This window comes from Drosophila takahashii, chromosome 2L, assembly GCF_030179915.1.
Source record: "Drosophila takahashii strain IR98-3 E-12201 chromosome 2L, DtakHiC1v2, whole genome shotgun sequence".
NCBI classification, from domain to species: Eukaryota; Metazoa; Arthropoda; class Insecta; order Diptera; family Drosophilidae; genus Drosophila; species Drosophila takahashii.
Window position 1 is genome coordinate 4075193 of NC_091678.1, and position 12562 is coordinate 4087754.

The following is a 12562-nucleotide window of genomic DNA, read 5'->3' on the forward strand; positions in this document are numbered from 1 at the left end:
TTGAATCATTAATATTCTAATTTCCTATCAAACTTAATTGAGAATCCCATTTGACTGGGTATCCCTAATCTCCCAGCGAATCGCAGAAGCTTTGATGGCTTTTGATAAGAAAACAAAGCAAACCGGTTGCTGGCCAACTGATTTCGGCTGATTGGCCTGATCGTCATCGTCTGGTCAAAACAAACCAAGCCAGCTGTCGGCAATCGGGAATCGAACGTCGCGGAGAACACAACGCTATAGCGCAGAATGACGGCCAAGATTAAGTTGCGGTCTCAGCTGCATCTGCTGACGGGTTTCATGGCGGGATTCATCTTGGCCTTCGTGCTGCTCCTCTATGTCTACGATGTGAGCCGGGTGACGCCTTGTTGGAGCAGTTCCTCTACCATGTCCACGGTAATGGGCAGGGCTGAAGATCTATCGACCGCGCCGCGAATACTTTGCATGGTGCTCACCTGTCCGGAAAACGTGGAGAACTTGGCCCGGGCGGTTCACGATACGTGGGGCCAGCGGTGCAGCCAACTGATCTTCGCCAGCAGCGAGGACTACGAGCCACTGGGTGTGGTCAAGGTGGTCGATCCCAGTAATGGTGGCTACGAGGATCTGTGGAACAAAACCAGAGAGGGATTCCGCTACGTTTGGGAGCACTACGGTCGCGATTTCGATTGGTTCCTCAAGGCGGACGATGATACGTGCGTATAACTAATCGGGAATTTTCCTGAATTTACCTGCGGCATCTTTTATCTAAGCAGATATGTGGTCATGGAGAATCTACAGCACCTGCTTAGCGGTTTCGATCCGGATACACCCGTATATTTTGGCTACAAGATGTCACGATATAATGTGGTGAGTGATAAACGTTGAACATGTCCACCATTAACTTCCGGCTTTGTGCTTATGTTGTGGTAAATTATAAACCTAATCGATTATATCTTCGGTGCACTGGGAAAAATATTAAATATATTTGTCCCTTGGGGATATATTAGTTGTGGAAATTAAACTATTAAAGTTGTTCGGCTTTTGGGATTTCTTTCTGTGCATATGATTTATTTGATAAGTGATCTAGTTGATCGCTGGCATTAGCTTCTAATTAACTGGTCATCTTGCATGTTATTGTCGCCCGCTTGTTAAGCTAATTTGAATTTCTAATTTTTGCTTCGCATTTGACAGTTTAGTTTTGCTTTTCGGGGCTATTTAAATTATTTCTTCCGAACTCAGCTTAATAGTTTATCTATGTCAATAAATCAATTAAAAAAGATTTTTGGGAAATGTAAAGTCTTCCCTTTCTTTTATAAAATATTTAAAATTAATATCAAGGTTTTTAGCACACATAATAAAATATAAGATAGTTCTAGAAGCAATAGTAGTTTATTATTTTCCAATCCATTAATTAAAATAAACAATAAACGGTAATTAAATCTCTTTGAAATTTATCGCTTTCCATTTTACGATATTTGGTGAAGAAATGTGCTAATCACGAAATGCTTTTTGTTGAAATAACCGGTCCTCTTTTGTGAGTGTAATCTCAATAACAACTAATAGCGATTTATTGTCCAGTGTCTGGGGGGTAAACAAACATTAAATCTATTATGGGTAGGATGATATCATGCAGAACAGCTGAGATCTTGCCTGGCCAAAATGCTTCTTGTCTTGGCGTTTTCCGTGTGTGCATAGATCAATCGGACTCAACGATAATAACAATAAGAAATTAAATTCGCATTAACAATCGTTGCTGCAGTCTGCAGAGACTAATGGCAGTGCTTCACCTGAGGTCATCGCGATTACCTGTCACGCATCTTTCATAGCCGCGCCTTTTCGGCAGTAGCCGCAGATTTATTTCGCCTTTTGGCATTTCCAAGAGTTGAGCAAGCTCTTTGTGGCACCAAGTACATTTCGTCTGCATACGTTTGTTTGCACATAAATAAACAAATGAGTTATGGAGGGCCAGTCGGGCCCACATCTGGTCATCCGGCCAAAAACTAAGATATTAAACATTTTCTTTGTTTCAGCTTCTGCTTCTCTCACACTTTGAATGGGTTTTATCGCTGGTTGATTATTCCTAATGCATCATAAATGTTATAATGATTTGTGATTGATAGTTGTGATTATTTTACCTGACTATGTTTAAAACTATCCGCCTTTTTTTTAGTTTTGGAATTCGAGATCTTCGCTATTCAGCCAATTAACATATTTTTAGGCTTCCATGAATTATGCATTTATATTATGCAGTGTTAGAAGCACTCAGAAAAAAAATTAGATAGAGAAATTGTGCTTATAAATACTTCATTGGCTTAATGTTTTTTAAAATTCAAAAAACCAAATTGATAATGTGACACTTTTCAGCAATATAATCCGACATAATCCCTAGTCAAATGAGACAATTTACTGAATTCGATATTTCACTTCCATTAAGGGCATAGGGGAACAAGCCTGGGAAAACTGCCCCAGGCGATATTGCAAAATTTTAGATGAGGATTGGTAGATAGGAACCTAATCGATAAGAATTCCAATTTTCAAATATTTTGATCCGCTGGTTTACGAGTAATCTGCCGCAACTAAAGAACATATCACTTGATTTATCTTCCCTTCGGTGGTTCTTGAGAAAACTTTTTTAATGCCAATAATTTTTGTGTTAACCTTCAAGAATGTCAGCCAATCTTTGGATTTTTACCATTCTTAAAAGCTACCAAAAATCGCGATTCAAATTTTCAAAAAATTGGTTCAAGACTTTCCAAGTCTGACAACACCGCCAGTTTTTTACAGTTTGTGTGTCCTATAACCATCTACTTCATATAAAATATTTATAATTTTTCGAGTGGTGCAACAGTGTTAAACAAACAAAAAACTGAAGAATTTATTTCTAGAAGGGTAGGAATGGAGTCAATAAAATATATTTGGCTCGTAAATAGTTAGTTCTAAGACCAGAATTATTATCAAAGAGTAAAGTTTTTAATATTATGGGTGAAAAGTGGTCCGAATTATAAAATGTTTGGCATGTTTGCTTGTAATTGATTTAATAGATACCCAGTCCCAGTCTAGTCCCCACAGCTTCGAATTTCATATCCTCCCTGGACAGAGATTTCATAAGAAATCCTTTGAGCATGGATGACCAACAAATACTTTAATTATGTGATTCTAAAGAAATCGCGGTCCAATTTTTTGAAAATTTGAATCGCGATTTTTGTTAGCTTATAAGAATGGTAAAAATCCAAAGATTGGCTGACATTTTTGAAGGTTAACACAAAAATTATTGGCATCAAAAAAGTTCTCTCAAGAACCACCGAAGGGAAGATAAATCAAGTGATATGTTCTTTAGTTGCGGCAGATTACTCGTAAACCAGCGGATCAAAATATTTGAAAATTGGAATTCTTATCGATTAGGTTCCTATCTACCAATCCTCATCTAAAATTTTGCAATATCGCCTGGGGCAGTTTTCCCAGGCTTGTTCCCCTATGCCCTTTGTGAGCTTTTCTTGTTTACAAGTGCGTTTGATGCGTATTTTGACACATCATTCCCCGCTGAGCGACCTCCAAAAGGGGATTAAATACATCTTGAGTTCGTCGGTGGCTATGTTAAAAACCTTATACCGTTACTAAAATTTCGGATAACTTTGACTTTTCGGGTCTTTGATGTGAATATTCATACTTCAGCATTAACATTTTCTTAAGATGTGCCAACTGGTTTTGGAAGTTAACACAGGGCGTGTGCTCTGTTGATCTTAGACTTTATGGAGTATCATTTGTGATAATCCCGAATAATGATGTTTGTTTTTTTCCAGAGTTATATGTCTGGCGGTGCTTCGTACATTCTGAGTCGTCAGGCACTCCATCGATTTGTGCAAAAAGCATATGGATCTGAGGTGATTTGTCCACAGCCGAAAAAGATGGGCATCGAGGACTTTTACATGGGCGTGTGTCTGCAGAATGTGGGTGTCCATTTTGTTGACTCATCACAGTCTTTGGATGGGGATACGAAACCAAAGTTTATGCCTCTGGATCTTGAGAACTATATGTCGGATGCGAATTACACTATTCCGGAATGGTTGCGCCTAATGAGTTTCTCTCAAGTTGAAACTGTGAGTAATACAATTTTATCAAAAAATAGTTCAACATAATATTTAACAAAATATTACTACTTATATTTTTAGGGCTTGAGATGTTGCTCCAACTATTCTGTGGCTTTTCATTATGCCAGTCGCGAACGAATGCTCCTCTACGAGTTTCTAATCTATCACCTCAAAGTGTTTAGTGCTAACCAGATTTTCGAAAGAAATCATAGGAGTCGATTAAGCTTATCGGATTTAATGGAGCGATTTCCCCTGGAAGATAACTCCAATATAAAAGACTTGATACAAATGTCTGAGAAACCGGATAATTTTTAGTTAGTTGTATAAATAAATGTGATATGAATTAATGAATATAAATATGGTATTAAATAAGCTAGTAATTATACCGTGTTCAATATGGTCTATATTGCGTATGTATTTCGTATGTAAACATTAAATCATTTTAGATTTTTTTTTTTTTGTAAAGTCAAGAACCTGGAGAATCAGATACAAAATAAACGTCCGAAATATATTTAATTTAATGTTCTATCCCAGAGATACAGAAATTTTATAAGTAAAAACAATAGCCTACCCTTAAATCTTGAAAGAATTTTTTAAACTAAAATTTGTATCTAAAATTATAACGAATTTGATAAAAAAATGCATCATTCAAATGATGATAAACAACAATAAAATGTTTCATCATAATGTATGACTACCCTAAAATTTTCGGGAAGAGTTTATTAAGCTCTGATTAAAACAGTGAGGCATTTTAAGGCACTGTTAAATTTTTGATAATTTAAATTGTTTGCTATTTTATTTAAACGGATTGGTTTAGTCGTTGGCTTAGCACTGGCGAAGAAGGTAATAATTTTGTTTAGTGAGTGAAATTGAATTTTTTTATTAAATAAATCCCGTTGTTCATTTGACGAATAGAAAGAATAAGCTTATGATTATGCCTCTCGAAGAAATCACAAAGTTTAAATAGTTGCTGTGAATGAATAATTTCAAATGCAGATATGCAAAGACGCAATAAATTCAAATATTTTTAGTTTAATGTGCAAATTTTCTGTTTGCAGATCACAGAAATGGACACAGTGGTGGTCTATATCGATCCGCAGGCCCAGCTGGAAGCAGCTTTGGCCAATAAAGACATTAGGCAATTTCTCGCCGCCCTGATAAGAGGTGCTCGAGCTGATTTACAGGGAGGTCGTGGGATGAACATATACGAAAAGGCACTGTCAACACCAGGCTGCCAGGAATTTATAAAAGCATGCATCACACATGGCTGCCAGGTCAATTATGTAAGTAGTGCACCCAGGTGCAATGAGAAGCTCCTCAAGCCCGCCATCAGCTATGCCGCCGACTCAATGGATTCCGGAAATCTGGCTGCGCTACTTCTCGAACGTTCTGGTGATACGGTCCAGGTGGATAGAAAATACGCTCATGTCACTCCACTAAACTCGCTGGCCAGCCAACTGACGGAGGATAATGCATTTGAAGTGCTAAACTGCATGCGAATTCTGCTGAAATACGGCGCTTCTACGAACTCCGTAGACCAGAATGGTTTCACGCCCCTGCACCACATTCTTCGAAGTAAAGTGAAAACAGCGAGACTGGAGTTGGTGAAGCTCTTCCTGGACCATCCAGACATTGAAATCGACCACTACCACGGGGGATGTGTGCGCCGACTACTGCAGGCCGAGTTCCCGGAACTTCCACTGCCAAGAAGGATCGAGACCTTTTTCGTTTTTGGTGAACTTCACACAATTAAGGTAAAGAGGGACGAGGCTTGGTTTGTGCAGCTTATCGCCCAGCACGGTTCGTTCAAAGACATGGAGGAAGAGCAAAAAAGAGAATATATGGAGCTTCTACAATATTGTATCCTAAGGGACTGGCAGGAAGCTTTCAAAGCCATGCTGGCTACTGACGCCAAATGGGACATCAACTGTACCTTATATTGCCCCAAAAAAAATACTCTCGTTGAATGGGCCGTAAGGTGCGGCAACTGGCGGGCGTTGGAGCACCTCCTGAAATGGCCAAACCTACGATTGGACGGTCTTGGAATACTGAACAAGTCTATCGATACACTAGAGTTGAAACCCATCCGTGACTTCGACTATCACCGCTGTTTTTCGTTGCTTTTAAACTCCGAATTCGCTAACGTTAACGAGACCACTCCCGATTATTCCGCACCGCTTGCCTATGCGATGAAAGTACGCAACACGGTGGCGATGCAGAAACTCCTGGAGTATGGCGCCTACATTGGCTCTCAGAGAGCCGCTGAAAGGCCTCCCATCGAGGACATGCCACCCGAGGTGCTCGAGGATCATTTTGATTCTTCCATCAAGGCAAACAAAAAAAATCGCGGTGACAAAGACTTTGAGATAATTATCAGAAACCATAGCCTGATACCTATCGATGCTCTGGTTCACGACGAAATGTCCCCCATCATTTTCATGGCCCAGTCGGAGGAGTTGCGCCACCTGCTGCAGCATCCACTTATCTCCATATTTCTCTACCTAAAATGGCGGCGAATTCGCGAGGTGTTCTACCTAAATCTAGTGCTCTACTCGTTATTCACAATTTGCATTATCACCTATACACTTCTTAAATTGTACGGAAGCGAAAACATTTTGAGTCTCACGATAACATTACGAGTGTGTTCCTGTGTGGGGACTGGCTGTCTAATCCTTCGGGAGGCTGTTCAGTTCATGATTGCTCCTGCTCGGTACTTGAAGTCCCTAACAAATGTCTTGGAGTGGATTATTATAGTATTATCCATTCTCACCTGCATTGAATTAGGATTCATCGAGAAGACGCATCGCATTTTGGCCGCCTTTACCATCTTTCTAGTTTCCATAGAGTTCTGCTTGCTTGTTGGATCTCTGCCAGTTTTGGCCATTTCGACGCATATACTCATGTTGCGCGAGGTTTGCATCAGCTTCGTGAAGAGCTTTTCCCTTTATTCCATCTTCGTAATGACCTTCAGTCTGTGTTTCTTTATTCTCTTTGGGAAGGAGAAAGATAAGGATGTTGATAGCACCACACCGATGCCGGACAATATAGGCAGTACCACGCAGGCACCGGAAGAGGAAAGTATTCCCTTTGACTTCTCAAAGCCTTTTGTGGCCCTAATCAAGACCATTGTTATGATGACGGGCGAACTGAATTCCGGGGACCTAGACTTTACTAGCATCTTTACATACTTGTTCTTCCTGCTCTTCGTGATGTTCATTACGATCGTGTTACTCAATCTGCTGAACGGTCTGGCCGTGAATGATACCCAGGTGAGTTTATCTGTAATATTTGTATGGAAATTTTTAAGGTCCTACTCTCACCCTCTTATACGGTGCGCATTGTGGTATTCAAGGTATACGAAAGAAAATTTAAAAAATCGTGTTTTAGGGTCTGCGAATTGGCTTCAAAGTTTATCACCCATACGCACTTTTGCCTTTGATCAACAATTCAACAATTCAGTTGATGTTTTGCTCTCCCTTTTTTACAAATTATTCCAAAAAAAATCATAATTTCACAAGAGAAGAAATGAGAGAACGATTTTTTTCGACCAAATTAGAACTGTTATACGTGTCGTATGATTTTTTTTTATTTTTTAAGAAAAATTTTGAAGGCGTTTCGCAAGGTCTAGATCACGAAAAAATATTTTTTGATTTCACATAAATTTTTTGCTTACTGTAACATGAAGGGGTGAGAATAGAATTTCATTTTTTGGACCGCCCTAATAGTCCCACTAAACAACTTATCACTTATCTTATTCCCCTTAGAATATCAAGCAGCAGGCGGAACTTAACGGTGTAATTTGCCGGGCCTACTTGGTCAGTCGGTACGAAGGGTTGCTAAAAGGTGGAGGACGCGAAGAACCCATCTTCAAGGGCACCAAGGTCATGCGGATCATCTGCCAGTGGTTGCACTTGTACCCCAAGTACGTGAGTCCTCGCCATGTTGTTATTAGGCCGAATGATAACAACCAGGTGCTCACATTTGGACGCAATATCCATGAGAAAAGGGCTCTGGAGCCACAGCCATGGTGCTTTTCCTTTTTCAACAAAAACTCATCCCGCATCCCCAGCGAGATGGTCAAGATGGCGATGAAGGCGATGGAAACAGCAGAGCAAAGGCAAAAGCTAAAAAAGATCGAAGAACGTCGGGAAAAACTCATCGAGGACAAGCTGACAAATATGGCCAAAATGCTGAAGGAGCTCCAGGAGCGGAAATGAAGAATTAATATTATTTGATCATTTAAATTTTTAGATAGCCTCAGTAAATTATTTTTATTAACAAAAACCGTATATCATGTAGCATACGTTTAGGCTTTGCGATATAAGAAATGGCCGCTCGGGAAAAATGGCGCCTTAAAATCATTTTATTAAAAGCCCCAAAGCAATATTTATAGACAATTTTTTTTATAAACTAACTTAGCTACAAAATAATAAAAACTGAATATTTTATATCACCTATAATTTAATTCCAATTAAATATGATATTAAATAACTTGAAAATTATTTGTTATGGCAATGAAGAGTACTCAAAGTTCGCCAACACGGAGTTCAGCATGAGCTGCATTTACGGAGCTGTGTCTGTAAAATTCTGCAAATGGTATTAAGCGGATGGCACATGGTCTGTAATATATTTTATAAATTTATTGCACTGGCCTTGCTAACTCTATAGGTATTTAATTAACACCTGGCATCTACACATATTCTAAATGGCAGTGTTGGAGGGATTCAAACTGCCATATAAAGCCCAAAACCCGGTGAGTATTACTTGGCTATCCTTCACTTGGGGCATTCTTGCATGAAGGGCTGACCAACTGAACTGCACTGGCCGGCTAGGCTGGAGTTTTCATTACCAAAGTCAATGCCTCAGGTTCACCTTAATGCCGCTTCACCTGCTTCAGTTTACCCAACTTATGTAGGTACAAACACATACCCACAGCATGTGTTGCCAGGCCAAAGTTAATTAAATCCAAAATCACGTACGCATGCTCGGTGTGTGTCAGTTGGCATTTCCTCTCTTTCCTCCCCGAGATCCGGCGATCGGAATGCCTTTGGAGATTGAGATGTTTTTTAGAAGCCGGCTGCGCGGCTCAGCGAAACTTTTTATGGTAAAATTGCATTAGAAATATCACAGATGGGGAACATCGCTCGTTAAATATGAGATGCAAGTGAAAGGGAACTTGTTTAGTTTTGTTTTTTTTTTTTTGTACCTACATTGTATGATTACCCGGCTTGGGTTTATAGTTAGGCATGAGCTCAGTGTGTTAATGGGTTAATACAAGTAATTGAACATAAAAGCGCAAAGCTCTATTGAGGAAGCGAATTCTCCAACACTTGTTCAAACAGGGCGCTTAACTTGGGCTGGGAGTGGGCCACAAGTGCACCTTGGAATCGCACTTCAGTGCAGTGCCATGGATATGGGATGGGTTCGGACTTGGAGCCAACTCTTCGCACTCATTTCGCGCTTAATCGTTTATTAAAGTTTATTCGAAATGACTGTGGGAAAACTAAATGGATGCCTTACTCGCAATTTTGTTGAAAAATTAAATTAGATTTAAAATTATTACAACATTAGTTGGCCTTTCATATTTCTTTTATGAATATATCATTGGAAAAACTCTAATGATTTCTTCACAACTTCCTAACCATTTAAAATCGAACTTAGTTTAAGCCCTCAATGGAAAATATCTTTCAGTTCTGCTTGAGCGATTCAATCGAGTCAGATCAATGAATCCAATTAGTGGAAAATGCACTTAATTTATGAGATCTACCAACTCCGAACTGAAACTATTTGCTAACAAGCTTGGCTAACACGGCTACCAGTTCCAGCTACCTACTTACTACTAACTAGTTAATTCAGTTTACTTATTTGCCCAAGCTCAATGTCTCTCCGTTCCAAAACGGCCGTCACACGGTGCGTATGCTTAATGCGTTTTGCCTTAACTTTGACTTACTCTTGCTGCGAATCCGAGTTGTCGGCTTCAATGGCGCGTGTTCCATTTTATTGGGCCGGCACCAGCTTCACAAGGGGTTTTTGTTGCTCTTATTATTGTCACCTGTCCGATTATTATTATTACTATTTTTATTTGGCCGCATTGTGCGTTGTCGCTGTCAAGTTGCCTTGCCTGACCTTCGATCTCGTTCGCTCTCGATTTGCAAGCCATTAAAAATGATATTTTTCGTAGCTGAAACTGAAATTGAAATTGTATCGAAATCGAAATCCGAGCTGTAAGAAATCAATTACTTGGCTATGCGTAGCCGTGCCTTACTCATAAATTGTTTGCCGCATAGGTTTTTTTTCGGCTTTTATTTTGCCGTGAAAGTTGTTAAACCATTTAAAATTATTATTGTTGTTGCTTTGAATTTGATTTTGCTGAGCAAGATAAATTAATTATTAATGTGGCTCAAATATTTGCAGGCCATTTCACATAAACACAGAAATTATTGCTCATTTTTTCATACCCTTCACTTTTTGTGGCCAAGATACAAAGCCCAGGAATGCGATATCATTGTTGCTGTAGCTGTCTTCCACTTTTTGATTGTTCTGTGTGCGTAAATTGTTGTGGAGCTGAGCTCGAGAGCTTGTTTAGAACACGTAATTGCTGTTGAGGCCGAAAGTGTTTTGGGCTTGGTAGTACCATTAAATCTTCAAGTGGGTGCTTGAAATTTCGGCCCTGGATACAAACTTAATGTTTATTTACGTCTATTATTGGGCACGCAATTCCCTGCTATAAAAAGACTAACTTTATTACACCAATTAATTGTATATCCACCACAATTGCGGACATAAATATATTTAATAAAAAAACATTTAAAACAAATTTAGTTATCAAAATAAAAGGGACAACGAACTTTACCACGCTCACTAAGAATAAACTTTAAAGACGAAGAGGACTTATGAATAATCAGAAGTGTAGCGAATTGAACTTTTTCATTTGTCAACCCAAATTTTAGTAAAAATTAAATGTATCAAAAATGGAAGAAAATAAGTAAAGAATTTTAAAACATTTGAAATGTTTAAAATCAAAAAGAAATTGTATTTAAATTTTCTTTTATTTTAATGTTGAAAGAATAATTGTAAGGGGTAAAACTTAACTTAGAATAAATTAGTGCTAAAAAATGTTAAATCTATCTTTTTTATTACCTTAAATTATGGCACGTTAAATGGGTAATTGGTAATTTTGAATCAATAAACAGCCCACAGCTGCAGATACCAATCGAGTCGACTCAGTCAACTTCAAATTGTTCGGTTGGAAGGCCTCATCGCGAAAAAATCATTTACAAGTTGCCTCATTGCACGCACAGATAAATCAACACTCAACGACAATCGGCAGCACATAAAAATTAATTAATTTAATTACTTATCTAACTGAATTGCTTTGGAGTTTTGAGTTCTCAACTTATGCTTGTGTGTTTTCAATACATTTTTCGATTTTTTTTAATGACGATCGCGCATGAAACGTTCGATTAATTTTTTGTTCTTCTGTGTAAATTCATTTAAAGTGCACTTAAATGCTAGAAATATGTATTTTTTTTTTTTTTCCATGCGTGTTAAATGTAAGCTTCGATCGTTCTCTTGCAATAATAAATATTTATAGATGCGCCCGTTCTGCTAAATGCCTGACTGCACTTGTTAAGCTCGCCTAGAATCGAAGATAAATAAGAATCTTAATTGATTTTAATGTGCACAGCTGCACTGTTTGGAGCCGCATTTGACGACTTCTGACTATTGACTGACATCCGAACAAAGATCGAAGAGGCTAGTATGGGGCCATAAAGGTAAGTGAGCTGTCGACATACTCATAGAGAACTTGACATAAAATATTGTCTCTGGACAATGGTTAAATGTTTCAGACCTAAATCATTGAATGATTGAATATGTTAGAAGCTGGAACTTTACCCTGTGTGTTTGGTCAATGTTTTATTAATGCATCTAAATGCAAGAGGCCGAGAACAATAGTATTTTCTGTAATGCGAATAATTTTGAATTTGTTACATAAAATTAAAAAAAATATTAAATAAATCCAATAATAAATAAATAAGCCAATGTCGTATAGGAAATCATAAAAACACACAAGTTCCACTCCATAAAAACCTAATACCCATCAGATTAGTTTTATGCCACTCCAATTAGTATGCAAATTCGTGTAATCAAATAGAGTTGGGTAATACTTGGCGGTCCATTCACACGACTCCAAGAACCAACCGCTGGCATCTCTCACGGGCCCAAACAGGAACTCTTCTCCGCATGGGTGCCGGTTTTTACCACTCAATTAACCGCAAGAGCGGTCGAGGTAACCGTTTGAAGATGGGGCTCTCTTTTAGCCGATCTCTCTTCCACCCGGTTGCAGTGCATCCGCCAGGCTGGGAAATTCCCGCTATGCGGCGAGAGAAAGGGCAAGAGACACGGGAATGATTAATTCGACACGTCGTCATGTCAAATATGACGGAACCCATTTGGAGGCGGACATGGCTTGGGATCCGATCCCGGTCCCAAGATCC

The 12562-nt window shown here is 38.8% G+C and overlaps 2 protein-coding genes and 1 long non-coding RNA gene across 3 annotated transcripts; 2 read left to right on the top strand and 1 right to left on the bottom strand.

The window, feature by feature from the left end:
* Positions 1–208: 208 nt before the first annotated feature.
* Positions 209–4472, top strand: LOC108063976 (glycoprotein-N-acetylgalactosamine 3-beta-galactosyltransferase 1). The gene is made up of 4 exons (XM_017151266.3): positions 209–689; positions 750–843; positions 3777–4073; positions 4146–4472. The coding sequence occupies exons 1-4, from the start codon at positions 247–249 to the stop codon at positions 4377–4379; spliced, it is 1068 nt and encodes a 355-aa protein (XP_017006755.3). The 5' UTR covers positions 209–246; the 3' UTR covers positions 4380–4472.
* Positions 4010–10909, bottom strand: LOC138914808 (uncharacterized). Its single transcript, XR_011420620.1, has 4 exons — positions 10523–10909; positions 10305–10433; positions 10015–10251; positions 4010–4071 (listed from the first exon to the last, which is right to left on the bottom strand). It is a non-coding gene; the product is annotated as an uncharacterized lncRNA (long non-coding RNA).
* LOC108063956 (transient receptor potential cation channel protein painless-like) lies at positions 5132–8281 on the top strand. Its single transcript, XM_070212636.1, has 3 exons — positions 5132–7078; positions 7139–7333; positions 7829–8281. The coding sequence occupies exons 1-3, from the start codon at positions 5132–5134 to the stop codon at positions 8279–8281; spliced, it is 2595 nt and encodes an 864-aa protein (XP_070068737.1).
* Positions 10910–12562: the final 1653 nt, after the last annotated feature.